General features: G+C 38.8%; 2 protein-coding genes across 5 annotated transcripts; one reads left to right on the forward strand and one right to left on the reverse strand.

The window, feature by feature from the left end:
- Positions 1-612: 612 nt before the first annotated feature.
- Positions 613-8,457, reverse strand: LOC117327442 (E3 ubiquitin-protein ligase XIAP-like). Of its 4 annotated transcripts, none has more exons than XM_033884416.1 (8): positions 8,237-8,457; positions 7,681-7,810; positions 6,080-6,240; positions 5,789-5,840; positions 5,363-5,506; positions 5,032-5,118; positions 4,566-4,598; positions 613-2,478 (listed from the first exon to the last, which is right to left on the reverse strand). In XM_033884416.1, the coding sequence occupies exons 2-8, from the start codon at positions 7,784-7,786 to the stop codon at positions 2,282-2,284; spliced, it is 780 nt and encodes a 259-aa protein (XP_033740307.1). In that variant the 5' UTR covers positions 7,787-7,810; positions 8,237-8,457; the 3' UTR covers positions 613-2,281. The 4 variants fall into 4 exon arrangements, with proteins under 4 accessions (XP_033740307.1, XP_033740306.1, XP_033740304.1 ...); XM_033884415.1 differs by having other exon boundaries at positions 5,363-5,509; XM_033884413.1 differs by having other exon boundaries at positions 5,789-5,843.
- Positions 8,458-11,832: 3,375 nt separating this feature from the next.
- Positions 11,833-13,872, forward strand: LOC117328347 (zinc finger MYM-type protein 1-like). Its single transcript, XM_033885874.1, has one exon. It carries the CDS (start codon positions 11,833-11,835, stop codon positions 13,870-13,872), a length of 2,040 nt encoding a protein of 679 aa, XP_033741765.1.
- Positions 13,873-19,742: the final 5,870 nt, after the last annotated feature.

The following is a 19,742-nucleotide window of genomic DNA, read 5'->3' on the forward strand; positions in this document are numbered from 1 at the left end:
TGAGGGATGATAGTGATATAAGATTGTTATTGCTGCTGATGATGATGATGATCTTTGTTGAAAACAATGATGAAAATGTTTGTTTGATGACGATGATGATGATGATGATGATGATGATGATGATGATGATATAGGATTATGATGATTATATATGAAGATTAGTTTGTTAATAAGATGGTGGTGGTGATTAGTTTGATAATGTGATGATGATATTATGATGAGATCATGAAAAGATGATGATAATGATGATTAGATTATGATGATGATTATTATGATGAGACGATGATAAGACTATGATGATGATGGTAATGATGATGATGATGATATGATGATGAAAGACCTAGTTTATGATGATGGTGAAGATGATAGTATGAAAAACATAATGGAATTGATGTATGTATGTGTGTGTGGTTTGTAATTATTTATGCAATAAAAATGCCTTCAAAATTAGAAATTAAAAAAAAAAGAATTGTTCATTGGCAATAAGTAAACCAAAATCGACATTGAAAAAAACCCAATAACATTGTTTGGGATTTTGACATCATTGCGTACTTGTTCTATGGAAGTTGTGACCTTAATCTACAAGATAAATAAACAACAAAGTAACTAATAACAAGTAAAAAATATTTTTTAATCACCTTTCATACAAAGTATTCAAAATATACTTTCTTGTATAAGTTATAAATATGATGAACACGTAACATATAAATATGATGAACACGTAACAATGATAACAAAATGTACAGCAAATAAAGTACATTTGTATTTAACAACACTGTTTTAGAGTAAGAAGGAATGCATACACTCCCATTAATGCAATCAAAATGTCATTTTGAGATGAACTAAAATCTAACCTGATATTGAATATATATTACAAAATGATAAAAAAACAAAAACAGAAAATCACACGATTCTTCAAAAATTAAATCATTCTCATATCTTATGCCGCAAAACCCACCAAATGTATACAGCATCCAAATGTCTTGTTCATGACATTGCCGATATCTTCACGTCAACATTATTTTGACACTACATTCATATCGATTGACGAAACTCATCCTCCCAGGGACCCTTATATTCATTTAACACTTACACAAAACGCATACATTGTGGAGATCTTTTGATTATTGACTTAAAACCGAACTGTAATATTGATACTCTAGAAATCTTAAATGAAAGATAATAATTAAATTATTTACAGCTATAAGATGGGTTGTATTCATGGTATTTTATGCACAGACGATTATCTGGTAAATGGCTAGATAAATATTGTATTTATTTGAAAAAAGTATAAAATTTTATAGCATTTATTTTATGTAAATGATTAATTGAAGATACAAATGTTATAACATATTTGCATGTAAGAAACCTCCACCGTGACACACGAATGCGTGGCAGTTCCGATTTCCCACGCCTTCAATATGTTTGTATACGAAAACAATTATCACTAAGATCCACTTAATCAACGAGACAGGAAAGTTGAAATACAAACATCGAGTATCCATTGTAATCTGAGGATGGTTATAAAACGAACATTTATACTATTTACAGCAAAACAGTGAGAATGTCTGAAACCTTTAACCAACATCTAAAAAATAATATACTTTTCATCTGTATAACTTGTTATCGTAAAACAAAATGATTTATTTTTCAGCGCAATATTGAGAAACAAACCCACCTGTACAAAAACTCTGCGTCAACTATATAGTGGTTATAACATTATTTCAACGCATGCGCATTCCGCACTAAACCCACGATATTAATATTGCTTTGTGCGTAGCAAGCTTCAGGATTGAAACTGTGTATACAGTGTTCATTTCTGATCAAAATGTCACCGATGCTGGAACCAAATGACTTTCAGTATTCTTTTTTTTCACGAAGTAATTGTATGATATCATTAATATCAATGCAGATTGGTTGACATCTATAGTTAACAATATGTAAACACTTATATAATGTCTAAAAATAATCAGCAAATTCGTCAGAGATATGTATTCCAATTCACGTAACAACCATTAAAAGACATATTTCGTGCTTCATGTAAATATTTGGTTCGAAATTTGATAACAATTCACGACATTTAGTCCGAAACTTGGAAACCCAACAGTTTGTAAGCTTGACCGGTAAAAAACGTTACTTCGCTTGATTGATCAAACTGACATGTTTGGTTTGTTCTCGAAGGACGGTGTTAACGTATATCGTAGTAAAGATTAAACAGTGCATTGGTAAAACAGTGACGATAAGATATCAGACAATTACATCGCAAAAACCGACTGTAGAACTACCCTAAAAATGTCTTCACTGCACGTGTTACTTCCGACGAACAAACTGGGCATATTTTTTGTTCTTTAGAACATATCCCACATGTAATTCTGTGTCCACATGGAATGAAGAGCATACATCTCTCCCTTTCCTTGCATGTGACACAAAGCAACTTCTCCTTCAGGTATCTATTCTCCATTTTCATGGCCGTTGGAGCTAAAATTGAACAAATAATATTTATAAAAACGTAAACATACCAACCAACACAATCAATTGAAATACAGTTTAATTGAACATATCAACATTAATCCATAATGCCATCATATTTGTAAATATTGACATATCTCCCTTCCTAGCGCGCTAACCATAGGAAATGCCTTTTGCCAACTGCGAGCATACTACCGTATACGCAGTCAAAATGAGGTACAATCCTTAAATATATGTCACGAAAACACATTAATGCCAAGAACAGAGTACCGCCGAAATGGTTATTGATCTTGTCTTGATGGCTCTTTATAACTTGTGTAATGTTTAATGATCTTACTTTTCTAAACATGTTACAATAAATTTGATAGTAAAATCAGAAATTAATAAATAAAAAAAAATGTACCTTTGACATATGACTGATTTCGGATTATTAATCGAGTTTCTTTTATTTTATATAAAAAAGTTATTCCTTTAGGGATTAATTCACAGTAAAGTACTTTTCAAACAAGGGGAACCTATATACAGAATTTAAGATTTAGCTATAATGGCTGTCTGTCGGCCATGTTGTTTTCGTATTGGTCCCAATATGCAAAACTAGGCACTGAGGGGAACCTACATATGAAATTTGAAAAAGATCCCTTCAGTACTTTCACAGAAATAGCGATAACAAACTTCAATTGTCAAAATCCGAAATGGCTGCCTGTCGGCCATGTTGTTTTCTGATTAGTCTCAAAATGCAATATGCATAACTAGGCACTGAGGGGAACCTACATACGAAATTTGAAAAAGATCCCTTCATCACTTTCTGAGAAATAGCGATAACAAACTTCAATTGTCAAAATCCAAGATGGCTGCCTGTCGGCCATGTTGTTTTCTGATTAGTCTCAAAATGCAATATGCATAACTAGGCACTGAGGGGAACCTGCATATGAAATTTCAGAAAGATCCCTTCATTACTCTCTGAGAAATAGCGATAACAAATTTTAATTGTCAAAATCCAAGATGGCTGCCTGTCAGCAATGTTGTTTTCCTATTGGTCTCAAAATGCAATATGCATAAGTAGGCATCAAGGGGAACCTACATATGAAATTTGAGAAAGATCCCTTCTGTTCTTTCACAGAAAAAGCGATAACAAATTTCAATTGTCAAAATCCAAGATGGCTGCCTGTTGGCCATGTTGTTTTCCGATTGGTCTCAAAATGCAATATGCATAACTAGGCACTGAGGGGAACCTGCATATGAAATTTCAGAAAGATCCCTTCATTACTTTCACAGAAATAGCGATAACAAACTTTAATTGTCAGAATCCAAGATGGCTGCCTGTCAGCCATGTTGTTTTCTGATTAGTCTCAAAATGCAATATGCATAACCAGGCACAAAGAGGAACCTGCATATGAAATTTGAGAAAGATCCCTTCAGTACTTTCACAGAAATAGCGATAACAAACTTCAATTGTCAAAATCCAAGATGGCTGCCTGTCGGCCATTTTGTTTTCCAATTGGTCCCAAAATGCAATATGAATAACTAGGCACCAAAGGGAACCTACATATAAAATTTGAGAAAGATCCCTTCAGTACTTCCTCAGAAATAGCGTTAACAAACTCCAATTGTCAAAATCCAAGATGGCTGCCTGTCGGCCATGTTGTTTTCCGATTGGTCCCAAAATGAAATATGCATAACTAGGCATCAAAGGGAACCTACATATGAAATTTGAGAAAGATCCCTTCAGTACTTCCTCAGAAATAGAGATAACAAACTTCAATTGTCAAAATCCAAGATGGCTGCCTGTCGGCCATGTTGTTTTCTGATCGGTCCCAAAATGCAATATGCATAACAAGGCACCAAGGGGAACCTACATATGAAATTTGAGAAAGATCCCTTCAATACTTTCTCAGAAATAGAGATAACAAACTTCAATTGACAAAATCAAAGATGACTGCCTGTCGGCCATGTTGTTTTCCGATTGGTCCCAAAATGCAATATGCACAACTAGGTAAAAATCCCAATGCATGTTTTACGTTACGTATCGTTTAACACTTCTCCTTATCATCCTATTGATAACCGCGATACCTACCAGGAAATTATGTTCTACTTACTTAGTTGAAATTCTTCCTCGTCTGATACGATATCTATAAATAAAACAAATACACATGTATAGTTTGAAGAAATAATTGTCGCTTGTTTATATGACATTTGGTGAAAATTTGTATTTTAATGACGTTTGGTGAAAATTGGTATTCTCATGACGTTCGGTAAAAAATTGATATTTATGACGTTTGGTGAAAATTGGTATTTTCATGACGTTCGGTGAATAATGGTATTTTTATGACGTTTGGTGAAAATTGGTATTTTTATGACGTTGGGTGAAAATTGGTATTTTTATGACATTTGGTGAACATTTGTATTTTGATGACGTTTGGTGAAAATTCTCAGCTATCTGAAATGGTCCCTTTGCTTATCTTGCCATGTTTGATGTTATTACGGATTTCTAAACCAAACCTTTACGTATACAGTTTGATGTGTTGTCTACATTTCAACACAAACGTGAATTATGAATCGTACCAATGTCTTCAGAAAACGACGCTCTTCCTTGCTCTTCTAATTCAAATGCTATTTCCATCAAGTCTTTCGCACTGAAATCCCGTCTTCCTAATGCCAGAAAAAGAACGCAAAAGTGGAAAATCAATCTATGTCTTTATAACAAGAACTTTATTAAATGCTGTGTCGTTATATAATTATCAGTTATTTATCTTTATCTGTTTATTTAATGTAATAGATATTTCTAAATGATTGACTGTAATATATAATCCCTTTCAAACAAATTAACTTCGACGATGTATTTATCTTTATTATTTCCTTAAAGTAGTCAGTACAATATGTTAAGTTAACAAACCTGTTCTTTCAATGTATAACATAATGGCGTCCTTGACAGTCGATTTACTGTACCCAACAGATAGCACACTTTCACTTGCCGCGGAAAACAATGGATTTTTCCATTCCTTTTTTTTACATTCTTCCACAAATGTTGGTGCACAAGCTGCTGTTCCAAAAAAGAATGGAAATATGAAATTAAATGATGTTATTTTTAATTGAAAAATCTTTAATATAGATGTTCCGAAATCTGAAAGTTATTAAGAACGAAACAGTGCTTGCATAATATTAATCATTTTAGGAAGACAAAACTAAAGGGAAAAAAAGAGTTAACTTTTAGTATTAACGTCAATTTCAGTGAATTCCATACACATAGACATAGCATCATAATGAGAATCTGCTAGCATGCGATATATGGCTCAATGAGAAAAAAGTATAGCAAACATACCGGTTCTCTGTGTGACAGCTGCAGGAAGATCTTCATGTCCGTCAGGAACATTCTGCTAAATATATAACAAAATTTATAAATATAAACTTATTACACGTGTAACTCTTATCTGAAATAAATTTCAATTTATGTTTTTTTGTTTTTGTTTTGTTTTTTTTTAAATATTTTTGTTCTAATATTTAGTTTTGGCTGCCACTAAAGTTTTAGCCAACTACGAATTATACGCATAAATTACTATCACAAATTGCTATCTCAAGTTACTCGGATATAAAATATCAAATCAAGCTTTACCTCCGGAACAGCAGAATTTTGAATAAACTGCAAGCCTTTGATCTTGATGACGAATTTACAGAACGGAAACCATCTGGCATGCTCAGTCCATGGATCGTCGTTCGGTTCCCACTCCCAAAGACCTCCGTCACAGTAATGGCACTGGACAGTGTCCGTCACACCTAGACATGAGGGTTTCATTAATTAAAGATCATTATGAAATTCTATGAATAAATACCGATTTCCGTTTACCAAACACTTCCTGAAAATTATGTTATAATATACTCTTTTGACAAGTTATAATATACTTAGTATATCTAAATAGCATACTGTATTATATTACTTTAAGCTGAATATATATACATAAAATCATGTTTATAGAAATTATTTCATCACTATAAACGTTATTTTGATTTTTGGTGGGATTCGGAATCGTTTTTTAATTGAGGAAATAATGCAGGCTTGACTAGCAACAATCAAATAGATATACACAAATATAAGTAAACTATTGTCCGGTTCGTAATTTCTGTGAAAAAAATATCTACCTTACAATATTGCAGTTATTCATATTCACAAAAAATTATTAGTTTCCTACAGGGTATACTTTATGCTCTTATATATGTTATTTAGTAATATAAGAATAATATATCCTGTCGATATTAAATAAGGTTAGGATAAATGTAATTGTTTTAAATTCTTTTATATTTTTGAGTCAAGCCACCTTAATGTATGTATAACGTTGTATTCGTTCTGCATTTGTGTGTTGTGTGTTACGTAAATGTAATTAGTATGCATGTTATGACACATGACTGTAGACTGACCAATGTCTAGTCGTAGGATATGACCTTTGACTGTTTCTTACCTGGGTACCCGGCAAATTTACCTGGGCACTTCTACCCGAGACTTCCAAGAGTCAGTACGTATATATGAGCACTACACAATGATATGGTATGACCCATGTTTAGGGAACCTCTGCGCCATAGCTGCAGGGTAAGTGGTTAATTGCTAAATAGTTTTTATCTAATACTTTAACTTGTTTTTAAATAAGAAGCTAAACCATTCCAAATTAACTGTTAAATATACTTTTTATACATATATTTAACTATGCATTTATTTCTCAAAGTTCGTATAACACATTTATATGAAGACGGAACTAGCCTGTATGTATCATAGTTGGATAAATATATCAAGAAATGTCATTTGTATAGATATAGAAAGTAAAATAACATTTATTGTACTTTTTCTGAGTTACGTAATTTGCACTATATCGTAAATTATAGTATAAAATATTGTAGGAGTTATTTCCCTTTACTCGTAGAGGTCTATAGTATGTGTATGTGTCCGTGAGTTAAAGTATGTCTTTGTTTCAATTTACAGGGTTTTTTCTGTACCTCTTCTATGCATGGAATAAAACGTCGACAGAATCCACCCCGAATCTTGTCATTTATCTAACGAATAAAGCAAGAACTGTAACAGTTTTTACAGGTTATATTACATTTTCACTTCCTTTCGCCTCAATGAAACAAGTAAACTAAGATTACTTAATTAAAACTGACGTTCACTAGAAATGATTACAACATTGTGTTTTGCTTAACATTATTGCATAAATTCATGAGTTTTACCTGTGTAGAAAAATCCAGCCTGAGCTAGCTGACGTGGAGTCTGCATAACAAAGTCGTGTGGCCAGGATGGTTTAAAGGATTCTTCCCTTTTAGCAGTAGTATCCATATGAGGGTGTTTCGGTGTGTATATCTGAGAACAGCAATACATCCATAGTCATTATATGTATAATCGTTGTATGTATACTTCATGTATACAATAACATCGCTGAGTGGTAATTCCTTTGTTTTGATATTTTTTCCGAAATAGCTATTCCAATAGTTTTATACGACACGGAATTATAGGACAAGAAAGTTCAACATTTGCTTGGAGATTTCATGGCATGTTGTGAGGTATATCGTAAAATACACATAGAATTGAAATATAACAAGGCATCGCATGTAATGCAAATCCCCTTGCATGTCAATCATACCTGCTTAAATATCCTGCAATAAACTCCGAGGCCACTGCGTTTAAGTAATTCTCTTCTGACTTTACCTATATATGAAATTTGATCAAATTTTCCTTAAGATAGTCACAAGAGCAATGACTAGGATTTTATTTGAAGTACCTAATTACCTGTGCCCACTGCAATTGGATATTGTTAATGTCTCGATGTCGGCATGACGTCACAGTCACGTGACAATTCTTCGCAACAAATCCGCCATATTTGTTTGGGGGTAAGCTGGGGAAATTGTTGCTAAATTACGTACGTCCCATTTTCATCTGCCATATTTTTGAGTCAAGCTATGATATTTCTTAATCATGTCGTTCGGATATCAAGAAGAGTTACCCCCAGATGCTAAGGGACGGTATATTGAAAAATTGCATATTATTGGTGAAGATATCTGCCCCTACAAGGTCCCCGCTGACACCTGGATCAATTACCCGAAGCAATGGCCGCCATTACAGTACAACGATGTTTACAGTTACCTCATCAAATTTCCTCGTGAGTATTTAACCACTGCTAATAAATAGTCAATATATAATCACAGATATACCCTGGGGCACCTGCTTAACAAAAGGACACGCGAATAAGGCTGTATTAGTAGTTATTTCCTCTGTTTTAACATGTTTATTTTGGAAGGTATGAATTCTATTTTTGGCACACAAAGCAAACAGTGACACACGAACCGTGACACTACACCTTCCACAGGTGAATAAATATAGCACGCCGGCAGAAATATGAATCAAAGCACCGGTACAAAGTTAAATAATTGACACATTGGTTTCTGGATTCAGTTTAATAAATGACATTGGCCTACCTAGCTCAAGCACAATAATTATAAAATTCAGTCGGTTTAACGGTTCATATATAACTATATTATGACACAGTGTATAAATTTAAAGATATCAACTACTTATTATGTCAAAATGAAATATTATGCATGTTGTTTCCTAGTCTACATGTTGGGCCATTTTCCACTTTATCTAATCTTGATAGCCCCTCCCTCCAAGTATATAAATAAATGTTAAAAGTCAATACACATGCAATAAAAAATAAAATACATTTGTATACAGATTATACTGTATGTGATAGTTACAATATTTTTGTCTCCAAAATTGAGTGTTTCTCCTACTTCCAGTCAGGCGCGTAACTGCCTGTACGCAGGTACGCAGGTGAATCCACTCAATTTTTTCAAGAAAACAACTTTTGTTAATTTAAATGGTAAGATGAATACTTTATGAAAAGTAGAATAATAAATGACTCTAATGAATAGCGAGAAACAAGTTAAAATAAACAAAATGAAAATAATCTCTGCCGTATACATATGAACTGTCTGATCAATCTCTACCTGAGTTATCGTTCCTAATACTCACTTGAAAGTGTAAGGAACGATAACTCTGGTAGTGATTGGGCTATGGTAAGACACCATTTCCGGTTTAAACATGGCGCAGACAAAGATTAAAGTTTTCTTCGCGCCAAAGATTCAAACAGAATCGCAGGTTCCTTCTAGGTCTAGCGATGAAATCCCTACAGTGCCTGAGGTGAAGGATGTTTCAACTTCTTTGTATTATAAGTATCCTGACATTGCTGTGGTGGCTACAGGGGCCTGTGATGACCATACCAAAGCACTAATATTGCAAAATGATATGGAATGGACCAAATCATACATCTTTCCGACAAGGTTAGTTAATACAATTTTTCTTGTATGTCGTACGTAGTAATTTTTTTCTATTAGACGATCTATATGAGAAACGTGGTATTCTATAGAATCAGAGCATAATTTAAACTACACTGACTGCCAGGCTGGTATTTTCCTATCTGTGAACTTGAGCAAGTCTAATATTTATACCTGCTCAAAAATACCTCGATGTAGACCTAACGGAACCAAAATCACGTATAGGCCTACTTCACAATTTATCTCGCACTGTATCCTAAAACACTCCTAACGCCAGCAGTCCACTATTCCATAATTCGAATCAGTGGTGAATCCAGTGCCCTCTAAAAGGACATCCATTTCAGAAAGCTAAAAAATGAAAGTTTCAGGAATTTTCTCTCTACTGTAACTGCCTTAATTATTTAGGACACTGGTATCGAATTAAAAGGGTCTCTATATACTACAGTATACTCTATGTTGTGTTTGTGCTCATTAAGCCTACTTGATATACATATGTATTATAATTATATGTTAAAACAACATTGTCACTCAGACAAACCCATAGCACTAACGTTAACTTATGTTTCTTTCGCACAATGTTTGATTTCACAGATTACCCGTTGCATATATTTACAGAGAAAATGCACCGGGTAATCTAAGAAATCATAGTACGAAAGGAATGTTATGATACGTGGATATTCTACATGTATGTTTGTCTGGGCTCCGTGAGTGTTGTCATTTTAACACTAGTATTGTAACATGTTTGATGTGAATATTAAATTCATTTGACAATCGCATATACCGAAGTGGAGAGATACATGTATATCAGGTGTTGACGTACAAGTAGATTGCCACCCCTGCATGAACAAGCAGGATTCATGGTTTATAATCATATGTGTCAGTTTAATATTTTATAACCAACCAAATTTTGCATTGTTTTTAGATATAAGATTCAAATCGGCATGTTTCTGGCCATGAATGCTATCATAATATGAATGTATGCAAACAACATGCAAACAAAAAAGGGAAAACGATTAAAAACGATTCAACTGGGATTGTACAGGTACTAAAGAAACATCGTACACGTATATAAATTATAATCGCCAGGCCGATGTTCGATGTACGTTTAGTAATACATTCACAATTATAAACAAATTTAAGATGTGCTCTTTGACATTACATTGACACCTACAGCGCATAAAGAACACGACACTTGCTGTGCGTTTTTTTTGCAAATCTGTACCAGACTGTACCGTTACGAATCCGCTGTATATAATGGAACGCGCCATACCAGCGGAACCGAATCGAAATATTGTACGTTCTTTTTCTAAGGCTTACCAATTGGATCCAATATAACGGAACTTCGAATCTGAATTGTCCCTTTAAATTAGGGCTGTTACGAGTACCCGAGTACCCGGGTTGGAGAAGTAACCGGGTCCGAAAATGTGTACCCGGGACGGGGTACCTGTCAAAATAGGAAAAATGTTGCCACACGACTGTGTCGATGTAAAACTTCTATTAAAGTAGTACAAAATCCCACTCATTATATCAGCTTGTTAGATATTGTGTTTTTCTAATTAATACAGCTATAAAATTGTCGACTGGTGCATAAAAATTGATACCACAATATCGTTCTTGAAGCATACTCCACTCAATGCCTTGACTCTCCCTCGGTAAGCCTGTCACCCCACACAACAAACAAGTTAAACGTAAAGAAAGCTAACTTACAACTATATGATTTATGTTTGTCGAGTACCCGGGTACGGGTGGGGTACTAAAATTCGGGTACCATGGGCCAAAATTCAGTACCTGTGACAGCCCTACTTTAAATTGCCGATGAAACAATTTACAATTTTTGCTAGGTTAATAAGAAAAATATCACGTTTTTATATTTGAAGCATAGCTTTCATCGGCGTCGCCATCTTAGGAGAAACTATTTGAGATCCGATTGTGTTCCATTAGACGGTGCCACCAATGTAGTATTACTGGTACGAATTCGCAGAAGGAACGCATGGTCTGTCTTTCTAAATCATTTCATATCCCAGTGAAACGGAAGTGTGTTTCTTTTCCAGAATGGAGTACGGTGTTCGTAGACAGTTCAACGTGGATTGGTTGAAAAATTATAATTGGCTTCGGTATTCAGTGTCCGAAGACTCAGTATACTGTGCACCATGCTTCCTGTTTGGCTCTCGCAATGTCGACGCAAGAGAGAAAACGTTAGTATCAACTGCCGTGACGAAATGGTCAAATTTGGGGAAATACATCAAAAGGCATATCATAAGTAAATGTCATGACGGAGCCTGTAACAGTGCAGATCAGTTCATGAGAATCCATAATGGTAAAGAACCTAGTGTTCTCAGTCAGCTGGATAGCGGTCATGCTGCTCTTGTCAAGAGGAATCGACATTCCCTTCAAGCCATTATTGAAGTCATCATGCTTTGCGGCAGACAGAATATATCCCTCAGGAGCCACGATGACGAAAACAGTAATTTTATGGTGCTCTTGAAAGATCGTGCAGTAAGGGATCCTCTTTTGAAGGCACATTTAGAGAGCATATCTTCACCCAAATACACATCCCCGGCAATACAAAATGAAATAATAGGACTGTGTGAACAGGCTATTCGCGAACACATAGTTGAAAAGTGCAACAACGCTGTGTGCTATTCTTTTCTAGCCGACGAAGCAACAGATGCTTCTACAATGGAACAGATCGCCATGGTGGTGCGCTTTTATTCCGAGTCTGATAAGATGGTACGAGAGGATTTCATCGGTTTTGTCACAGCAGAATCAACAACTGGCGAGGCACTTGCGACGAAATTCATTGACGGACAAAGGAATGCTGGATTGAACATTCATAAAATGAGGGGACAGGGATACGATGGGGCTAGTAATATGTCAGGGCGTCACAGGGGTGTCCAGGCTAGGATTAAGGAGGTAGTTCCCGAAGCCATATACATCCACTGTAAAGCACACTCGTTGAATCTGGCAATTGTACATGCATGTAGGGAAGTTCTCGTGCGGAATATGTTTGATACTGTCCAGCAAATTGGCTTTTCTTTCAATTATTCAGCGAAGAGGCTTTTGGCATTCCAAGAAACTCTGCAAAACGATGCCGTAGCTAAAGAGGAGATGGCAAAGCGCACCAAACTCCAAAACTTGTGCGAAACCAGATGGGCCAGTAGAGCGGACGCGCTATACACCTTCAAGTCAGCCTTCTCGACAATCGTTGATTCGTTGGAAGTACTTGAGCACGAGGGCGACTCAAAAGCCAGAAGCTACCGCTGTAGTATCCTAAAATTCGACTTCATCATCTCGCTAGTAGCCGTCGAGTTTGTTATCCAAAGCATTCTACCACTCAACAAATTGTTGCAAGGCAAAGAGTGCGATCTTGTGGAAGCCTCGAAGGAAGCCAGCGTGTTGATTGCACAGCTTAGGGCAGAGCGCATGGATGATGATGTTTGGGACGCCCTATACCAAAAGGCAATTGACCTCGCCAGTCCACATGACGTTCGTCCGTCACGACCGCGAATCGGCGGCAGACAAGAACACAGACCTAACCAACCTGCGGAGACAGTCTCTGAGTATTGGAAACGGGCGTTATACATACCATTTATGGATCATCTGACCATGGAATTGCAAGATCGCCTGCTGTCAGCAAATTATCGGTTCCTCGCACAATATCTCATACCGAGCTTACTGGGACAGTTGACAGCAGGACACGTAGATGAGATCTACGAGGGGTATAAGACTGACCTAAGCGGTGACAGGGAATTGTTTCGTAGAGAGATCTCACGATGGAGAACAAAGTGGTCCGTAGCAGATGATCCCAAACCCGTCGACCTTCTCACCACAATCTTGGCAACAAACCGCGAGTTATACCCAGACATTTTCACATGCTTGGTCATTCTGCTGACGATGCCCGTATCAACTGCTTCGGCAGAAAGATCCTTTAGTGTGATGCAGCGCGTGAAAACGTACCTCAGGTCGACAATGTCGACTACCCGCCTCTCTGGACTAGCCATGTTGCATTCGTACAGACATATGCAATTGGATATCGAAGATATTCTCGATAAGTTTGCTGGGAAAAAAGGCCGGACAATGGATTTTTTTTAAAGATAACTCCTTGTCGCAGAAATAGATCAAACCAGTACATAGACTGTACAGAAAAGTGAAAATAATGTTGTAAAGTCCATTACATCGACGCGAACTATCAGACAGTTTCATATGTAATTCAAATATACAGTCGGAATTATTTCGGAGCGCAATCATTAAAAAAACACCAGTAAATAAATAAAGAGATGATGAATCTTTTGAAGAGAGGTGCAACTTTTGGCATTGTATCAAATATACTATATATCAGCTTATTCCTGTTTTCAGTCGAGTGATGTTTTGTCAAAGCGAAGTGTTTTACAATAAAATATAAGTGGATGGTATTCCAGACTTATAATGTAAACTAGAGCGTCAATAATAGAATTAATTACATGTTAAAATACATCTGTGAAATAAAGCAAATTACTCTCTGGAAAGCTTCCTTAATGATCACAAAGTTGCTATAATGATTTTCCGCCGGGGGGCTTCGCCTGCGGCGCTCGTGAATCCACATAACAGAGCAACCAGTTACGCCCCTGCCAGTACTGTGCATATATATAGTTTATAAGTGTAGCAGGCCAGGTTTTAATTGTAAATACCGTACATAGTTGTGTGGTCGCCTTCTACTTCCGGCTAGGGGGAATTTCCCTTTAGCTCAGTTGGAAGAGCGGCGGACCAGTAAGCCGAGGGTCACGGGTTTGATCCCAGCTGGCTGCACACTACTACTCATTGAACTTTTACATAATTATCAATATAACTTCAATTTGTACCTGCTCTCAAAAAATCATGGAACAGGAATTTGAATCGCTCACAAACATATATATACTTTGCGCCAGTTGAGTGGATGGAACACAAAATCACAAACAGCCCAGGCTAATATAACCTCGTGGTTTAATGGTCGAGCAGGAGAACGGAAAACAACAAGCGAATGTAACATACAAAATACACCGGATAACAATATCCGGAATTGACGTGTATAAACTACAATACCAATATTGGCGCTACCCTTTTTTCTTTTGTCAAAAGATATGCTTATCAGAGTTCACATTGTTCTCTCAATGTTTATGGCACTTCTATAGGTTGGTAGCAATGGAAAATCATTCAAATAGAGTAAACAAAATTACAAGTTAAGACTACCGGTCTTCAAAGAAAACAGAGGAGTCTAGGATATACCATTAAAACAGTTAACTAATACAACTCGTAGTCTGCAAGACGCGTGGGCATCTGCTTTGTGCGACTGGAACGTCTGGGAGCATCACTGAGCGGGAGAGTCTGATTAAAGTTAGTAGTGGGTGAAACAACTTCAGTGTCACTATCAGTGGTAGCGTTGAAACAACCAGTGTCACTTCCAGGAGATGTGTGATTATTGGAAGAGTCAGCACCACCTCTGACGTCATCAGGGGGACTAGTGCTAGTGTCCTGATCGCGAACAGGAGGCTGGGATATTACTGACGGGATATCCGGTTGCTGGGGTGGATTAGCATGTTCGACATGTTGGGGACAGTCATCACTAATCCATCTGTCACCCTGACACGGACTGATGACAACCACATCACTGTCGTGTGATTCAACTTTGTAGCATTCCTTGAGGCGAACGCGATACGAACTTTCGCGAAGTTGGTTGCCGACAAATTTTCGAATATTGCACCATGGGTGATCGATGCTGGTGACTAAATATCGATCCCTTGCTCGAGATTTGTTGCGGTCAGAATAGAGGTATACGAGATCCCCTGTTTTGAGTAACGGAGTAGGCAGTACACGACCAGAAGGGGTTTTGCTTTTTTCACTGTGAGCATGGTTTTCAATGCGAGATCGGTTTTGTTGGATGATGAGATCACGGTCGCTAATGGGGATCTGTCTGTTAAAAAACTGATCTCTTTGGGTCAACATTTCACGAGATGATAAACCACGTCCTCTGATTCTCGTATTTAAGCGTGCTGTAGCCGACGCGAGTAGCAACGGAGTTATTGCTCTGCATCCGGGCTCCAAGCGGAGAATTTCACATTCAAGCTCCTGAATTGCCTTTTCTGCTACAGGATTCTTGTTAGGGTTCTTAGCATTTCCGACCTCGATCGAAAGCCTATACTGGTGAAGAATGTCATCATTTAATAAGGCTTTAAAGCCTGGAGCCGGGTCAGTTCGTACAATAGCAAACGGGCCATCTAGAGGGTGATGTTCGATGCATAGGCGGATAGGTCCTTCACGTAGAGTGTCGTGGCGTTCATCGGGGAGAAGTGTAGCAGATGTGTAGGATGTAACGCATTCGCGGACGACAAGAATAAGCTGTCGTTCCCTTTTAATGACATCAGCAGCGAAACAACTTCCGACTGTGTCGGCAGGTTCACTTGTGGTTTGGTCTTTAACAAAAGCAGGGACACTCTTAAGAGCTGCGCACTGGTGGCACCCGTCGGATACGCGACTGATGGCGGCATCCAAGTCCAAGGCATAAAAATAGCGCTGACCACAGTCTTGAGCTGATGAGAAGTTGGATGATCAAGCTTTATATGTAAAGACGTTAGAAGTCCGTCAAGAACCTGACGTGGGACAACTACACAGTCGGCAGAGGGAGAGAGTGGTGTATGACGTCGTACCACGAGAAGGCCATCGCTGGAAAGGGTGGCAACATTGAGGTAACGCTTCACGTCACGTATGTTAGTTTGTTTTTTTGAAGGACGTGTACCTTGACGCAAGTGGGCACACGAGCGTCGGAGATCCGCGCATTCCGACTGAATTGATAACCATGCTGAACGACTGGTAAACGGGAGTTTAACTGATCCGTCAAGTACTTCAGAAACCGAGAGACGGCGGACAGCCGTGTTGGATGTAGATGCAACAAAGGAACAAATTTGACATGTAGGCTCCAAACACTCAGTAGCGTTACGGCTTGCGAAGTCCGATGGTAAAATAGCTGATCCTGCGACATGCCTGATTGAAATTTGATACCTGCTGGCTGTTGAAAGGAAGGTTGTTACGCGTGGACTTGCAGAAAATTCTCCTTTACATAGCTTCCCGTACGCTTGAACACAGGGTTTACTGTCTGTAAGGACGCAAGGAGTTTGCGAAGATTGGATTAGGTATGGGCTGAAATGTTTGATGGCAGCAGCTATTGATAGCGCCTCGATTTCACATGGAAGCCAATTAACTTGGTTTTTCCTGAGTTTAGCGCTAAAATACCCAGCAACTTCCACGTTGCCATCTCGAGAAATGTACAAAGTAGCACCAAGTCCTGGGTTTTTCACTGCACCGTCAGTCACAATCCATAACTGATCATCAGGACGAGGAAGGGTGATGGAACGACTTGTTGATAACGCATCCTGGGCTTTCGCGAAAGAATGTAGAAGCTCGTCAGTCCAATGTAGTTTTTCCTTTGATTCACGTCCAGCGACGGCATCGTCAAGAGCGGAAAGTAGGACAGCGGTATGTTTCACGACTCTGGATAGCACTTTATATGCACCAATAAAAGACCTTAGTCCTGTGACAGTGGTGGGAGGCGGGCAGCAAGACAAAGTAGCTATCCGGTGAGGACTGGCTTGAATAGTCCCGAGACGCCATATCCATCCGAGAATGGTTGTCTGCTTTGGAGCTATGACGGTTTTGTGGGCAGAGAGGCGAAGACCACATCGACGCAACGCACTGAGGACAGCTTTCCATATAGCAAGTAGTTCGTCAAGTGAGTTAGCACCACAGTATAAATCATCGGCGACCTTGGCAACGTTCCCCTGCTCAACAAGGTCGCCAAGGACACGACAAGTCAGCTCCTCTAGGGCAGTTTCTGAACCTGGCATACCCATAGCAGTGCGGGTGTAGACGCGTACGCCTTTGAAAGGGGTGACAACGCCACAAAACTTCATAGAGTCCTTCGAGAGAGGAATTTGGTAAAATGCCTGGCTGAGATCTGTACTTATTATGTACTTCCACTGAGCAATTTGTCGTAGCGTCGCATCAACATTGGGCATTAGAGACGGCTGTGGCTTACTGTATCTGCCTACATCAGCAAATGCTGTGACTAAACGAAAGCCTCCGCGGGGTTTTTTCACAAGAAAAGAAGGATTGACGTATTCTACGGCGACGTCCACATCTTCCGGTCGGCGGAAGACACCCAAGTCTTCGAGTTCGTCAAACTTGGCTTGCAGTTCCTGTAGCTGGTTTCGGGAGTATTGTGGGACGCGTCCTTTACGTTGAGGGGGCAAAACTGGTCCCATGTTGACCCGGGCTTTGAAAGCACCGGCAGCTCCGTTGTATACTTTGATTTTGGGATCAAATACTTCACTGAATTCCGTCAGAACATTCCGGAAGTGTGCGCGAACAGCATCAGTCATAATATTGTCAGGGTCAAGACTGACCAGGCGGATACTGTCGGATGGGTCGGGAGATTTAGACTGTTTGGGCGCAATGGGCGTTGGTTCAGTAGTAGTTGTGATGTCCGGTACGACGGTCGTACGAGCCATGCAAACGTGATCATGCCTTTTCACAGAGACAGGCTCACTTGTGAGATTAGGCAAACGAATTTTCCCTGATATGCTTTTAACGATTGTTGGCTTAGGCCAGTCCGGAGTGTGTCTCTCGACAGAATCACAGTGGGGTTCAACTGAGACGTCGCCATCGGAACCAGCAAACTCCTCTGGGAGATCAATTTCCAGGAACTCACCAGGCCATACGACAGACCTAGTGGGCGCACGGAGAACACAGGCGCGTCTCACTGCATGCCTATCCGCAGAAGTTTTTACAGAACCATACACATACACGTGGGAGTTTTTGAGGATGACCTCTCGCTTGGAAGGGCGTATGGATATGTCGTTTCTCTCCATGAAAGGTATGCCCGCCAATACATCGGAGTCTAGATTATCGACGACAAGGCCTTCAAAGAAAAGATCGTGCCCATCACGAGAAAAGTGAGTACGGGTCTCTCCGATAACTTTGAGCAAAGAAGATCCATCAGCCTGATGTGCGGATTGGGTACTTCCTGTTATTTTTGCACCTAGGAGCTCGGCACAAGATGCCTTCATCATATTACCAGTCGCACCACTATCTATGGTAAGTCGAACAGGGATATGACCATGGAAGGTGTCCAGGTAAGGTGATTGTCGAATAACAACTCGCTGTATGAGATCGGGGCCATCGTTGGAGTCAGGGTTATCAGAATCGTCGTTGGTAGCGCTTTCATCTAAACCGACGACTGTGCGAGCCTTGGCTATAAAACTTCTGTCACCAGGCGGAAGAAATGTACACTTGCTGAGAAAGTGGTCATGTGGCCTCTTAGCTTCCTTGCAAAGCGGACAAACGCGTTTGTTTCTTGCACCATGAAAAACAGTTTTTGATTTTGGGAAGCTTGACACGGCGGCTCGCATAGCTTTAGCGTCCTCACCAGCCTGTAATTCTTCACACAATGAGTCTAAAGCCTGAGAGATTTCTGGCTTGATTGAGGCCAACGTACGAGATCTGAGTTCAGTACCATAACGCTGTTTGACAAGTTTCGGTAAATCCGGGTTTATCAGACGTAACCAGGTTAACACAACGATATTTTCCAGGGACGGTGAAAGTTCTTCGTCCTCGGTGACTTCCTCCCGACTAATGCCGGAATCTTTGCACAAGAGATTGTCCTCAACAAATGCGATAAGGCGTTGGTACAAATCTTCCGGTCGTTCGTTTGGGTCTAATTTTATACTTGAAAAGTCAATAAAGTGGGCCCCGGTTGATTGAAAACCATAATGTAAGCGAATGGTTTGCCATATTTGGTCAATAGAAATGGAGTTCTTAACAATGGTGTTTCTAGATACGACCGGACAATAGTTGGCTATTTGGCCTAACATTAACTCCAACATGTTGACCTTTTGTTCACGAGTCCGACGATTGCGTTGAGGAACCTCGTCACCATCATTCACAAATCCACGGAA

Source organism: Pecten maximus, chromosome 5, assembly GCF_902652985.1.
Source record: "Pecten maximus chromosome 5, xPecMax1.1, whole genome shotgun sequence".
Taxonomy (NCBI): Eukaryota; Metazoa; Mollusca; class Bivalvia; order Pectinida; family Pectinidae; genus Pecten; species Pecten maximus.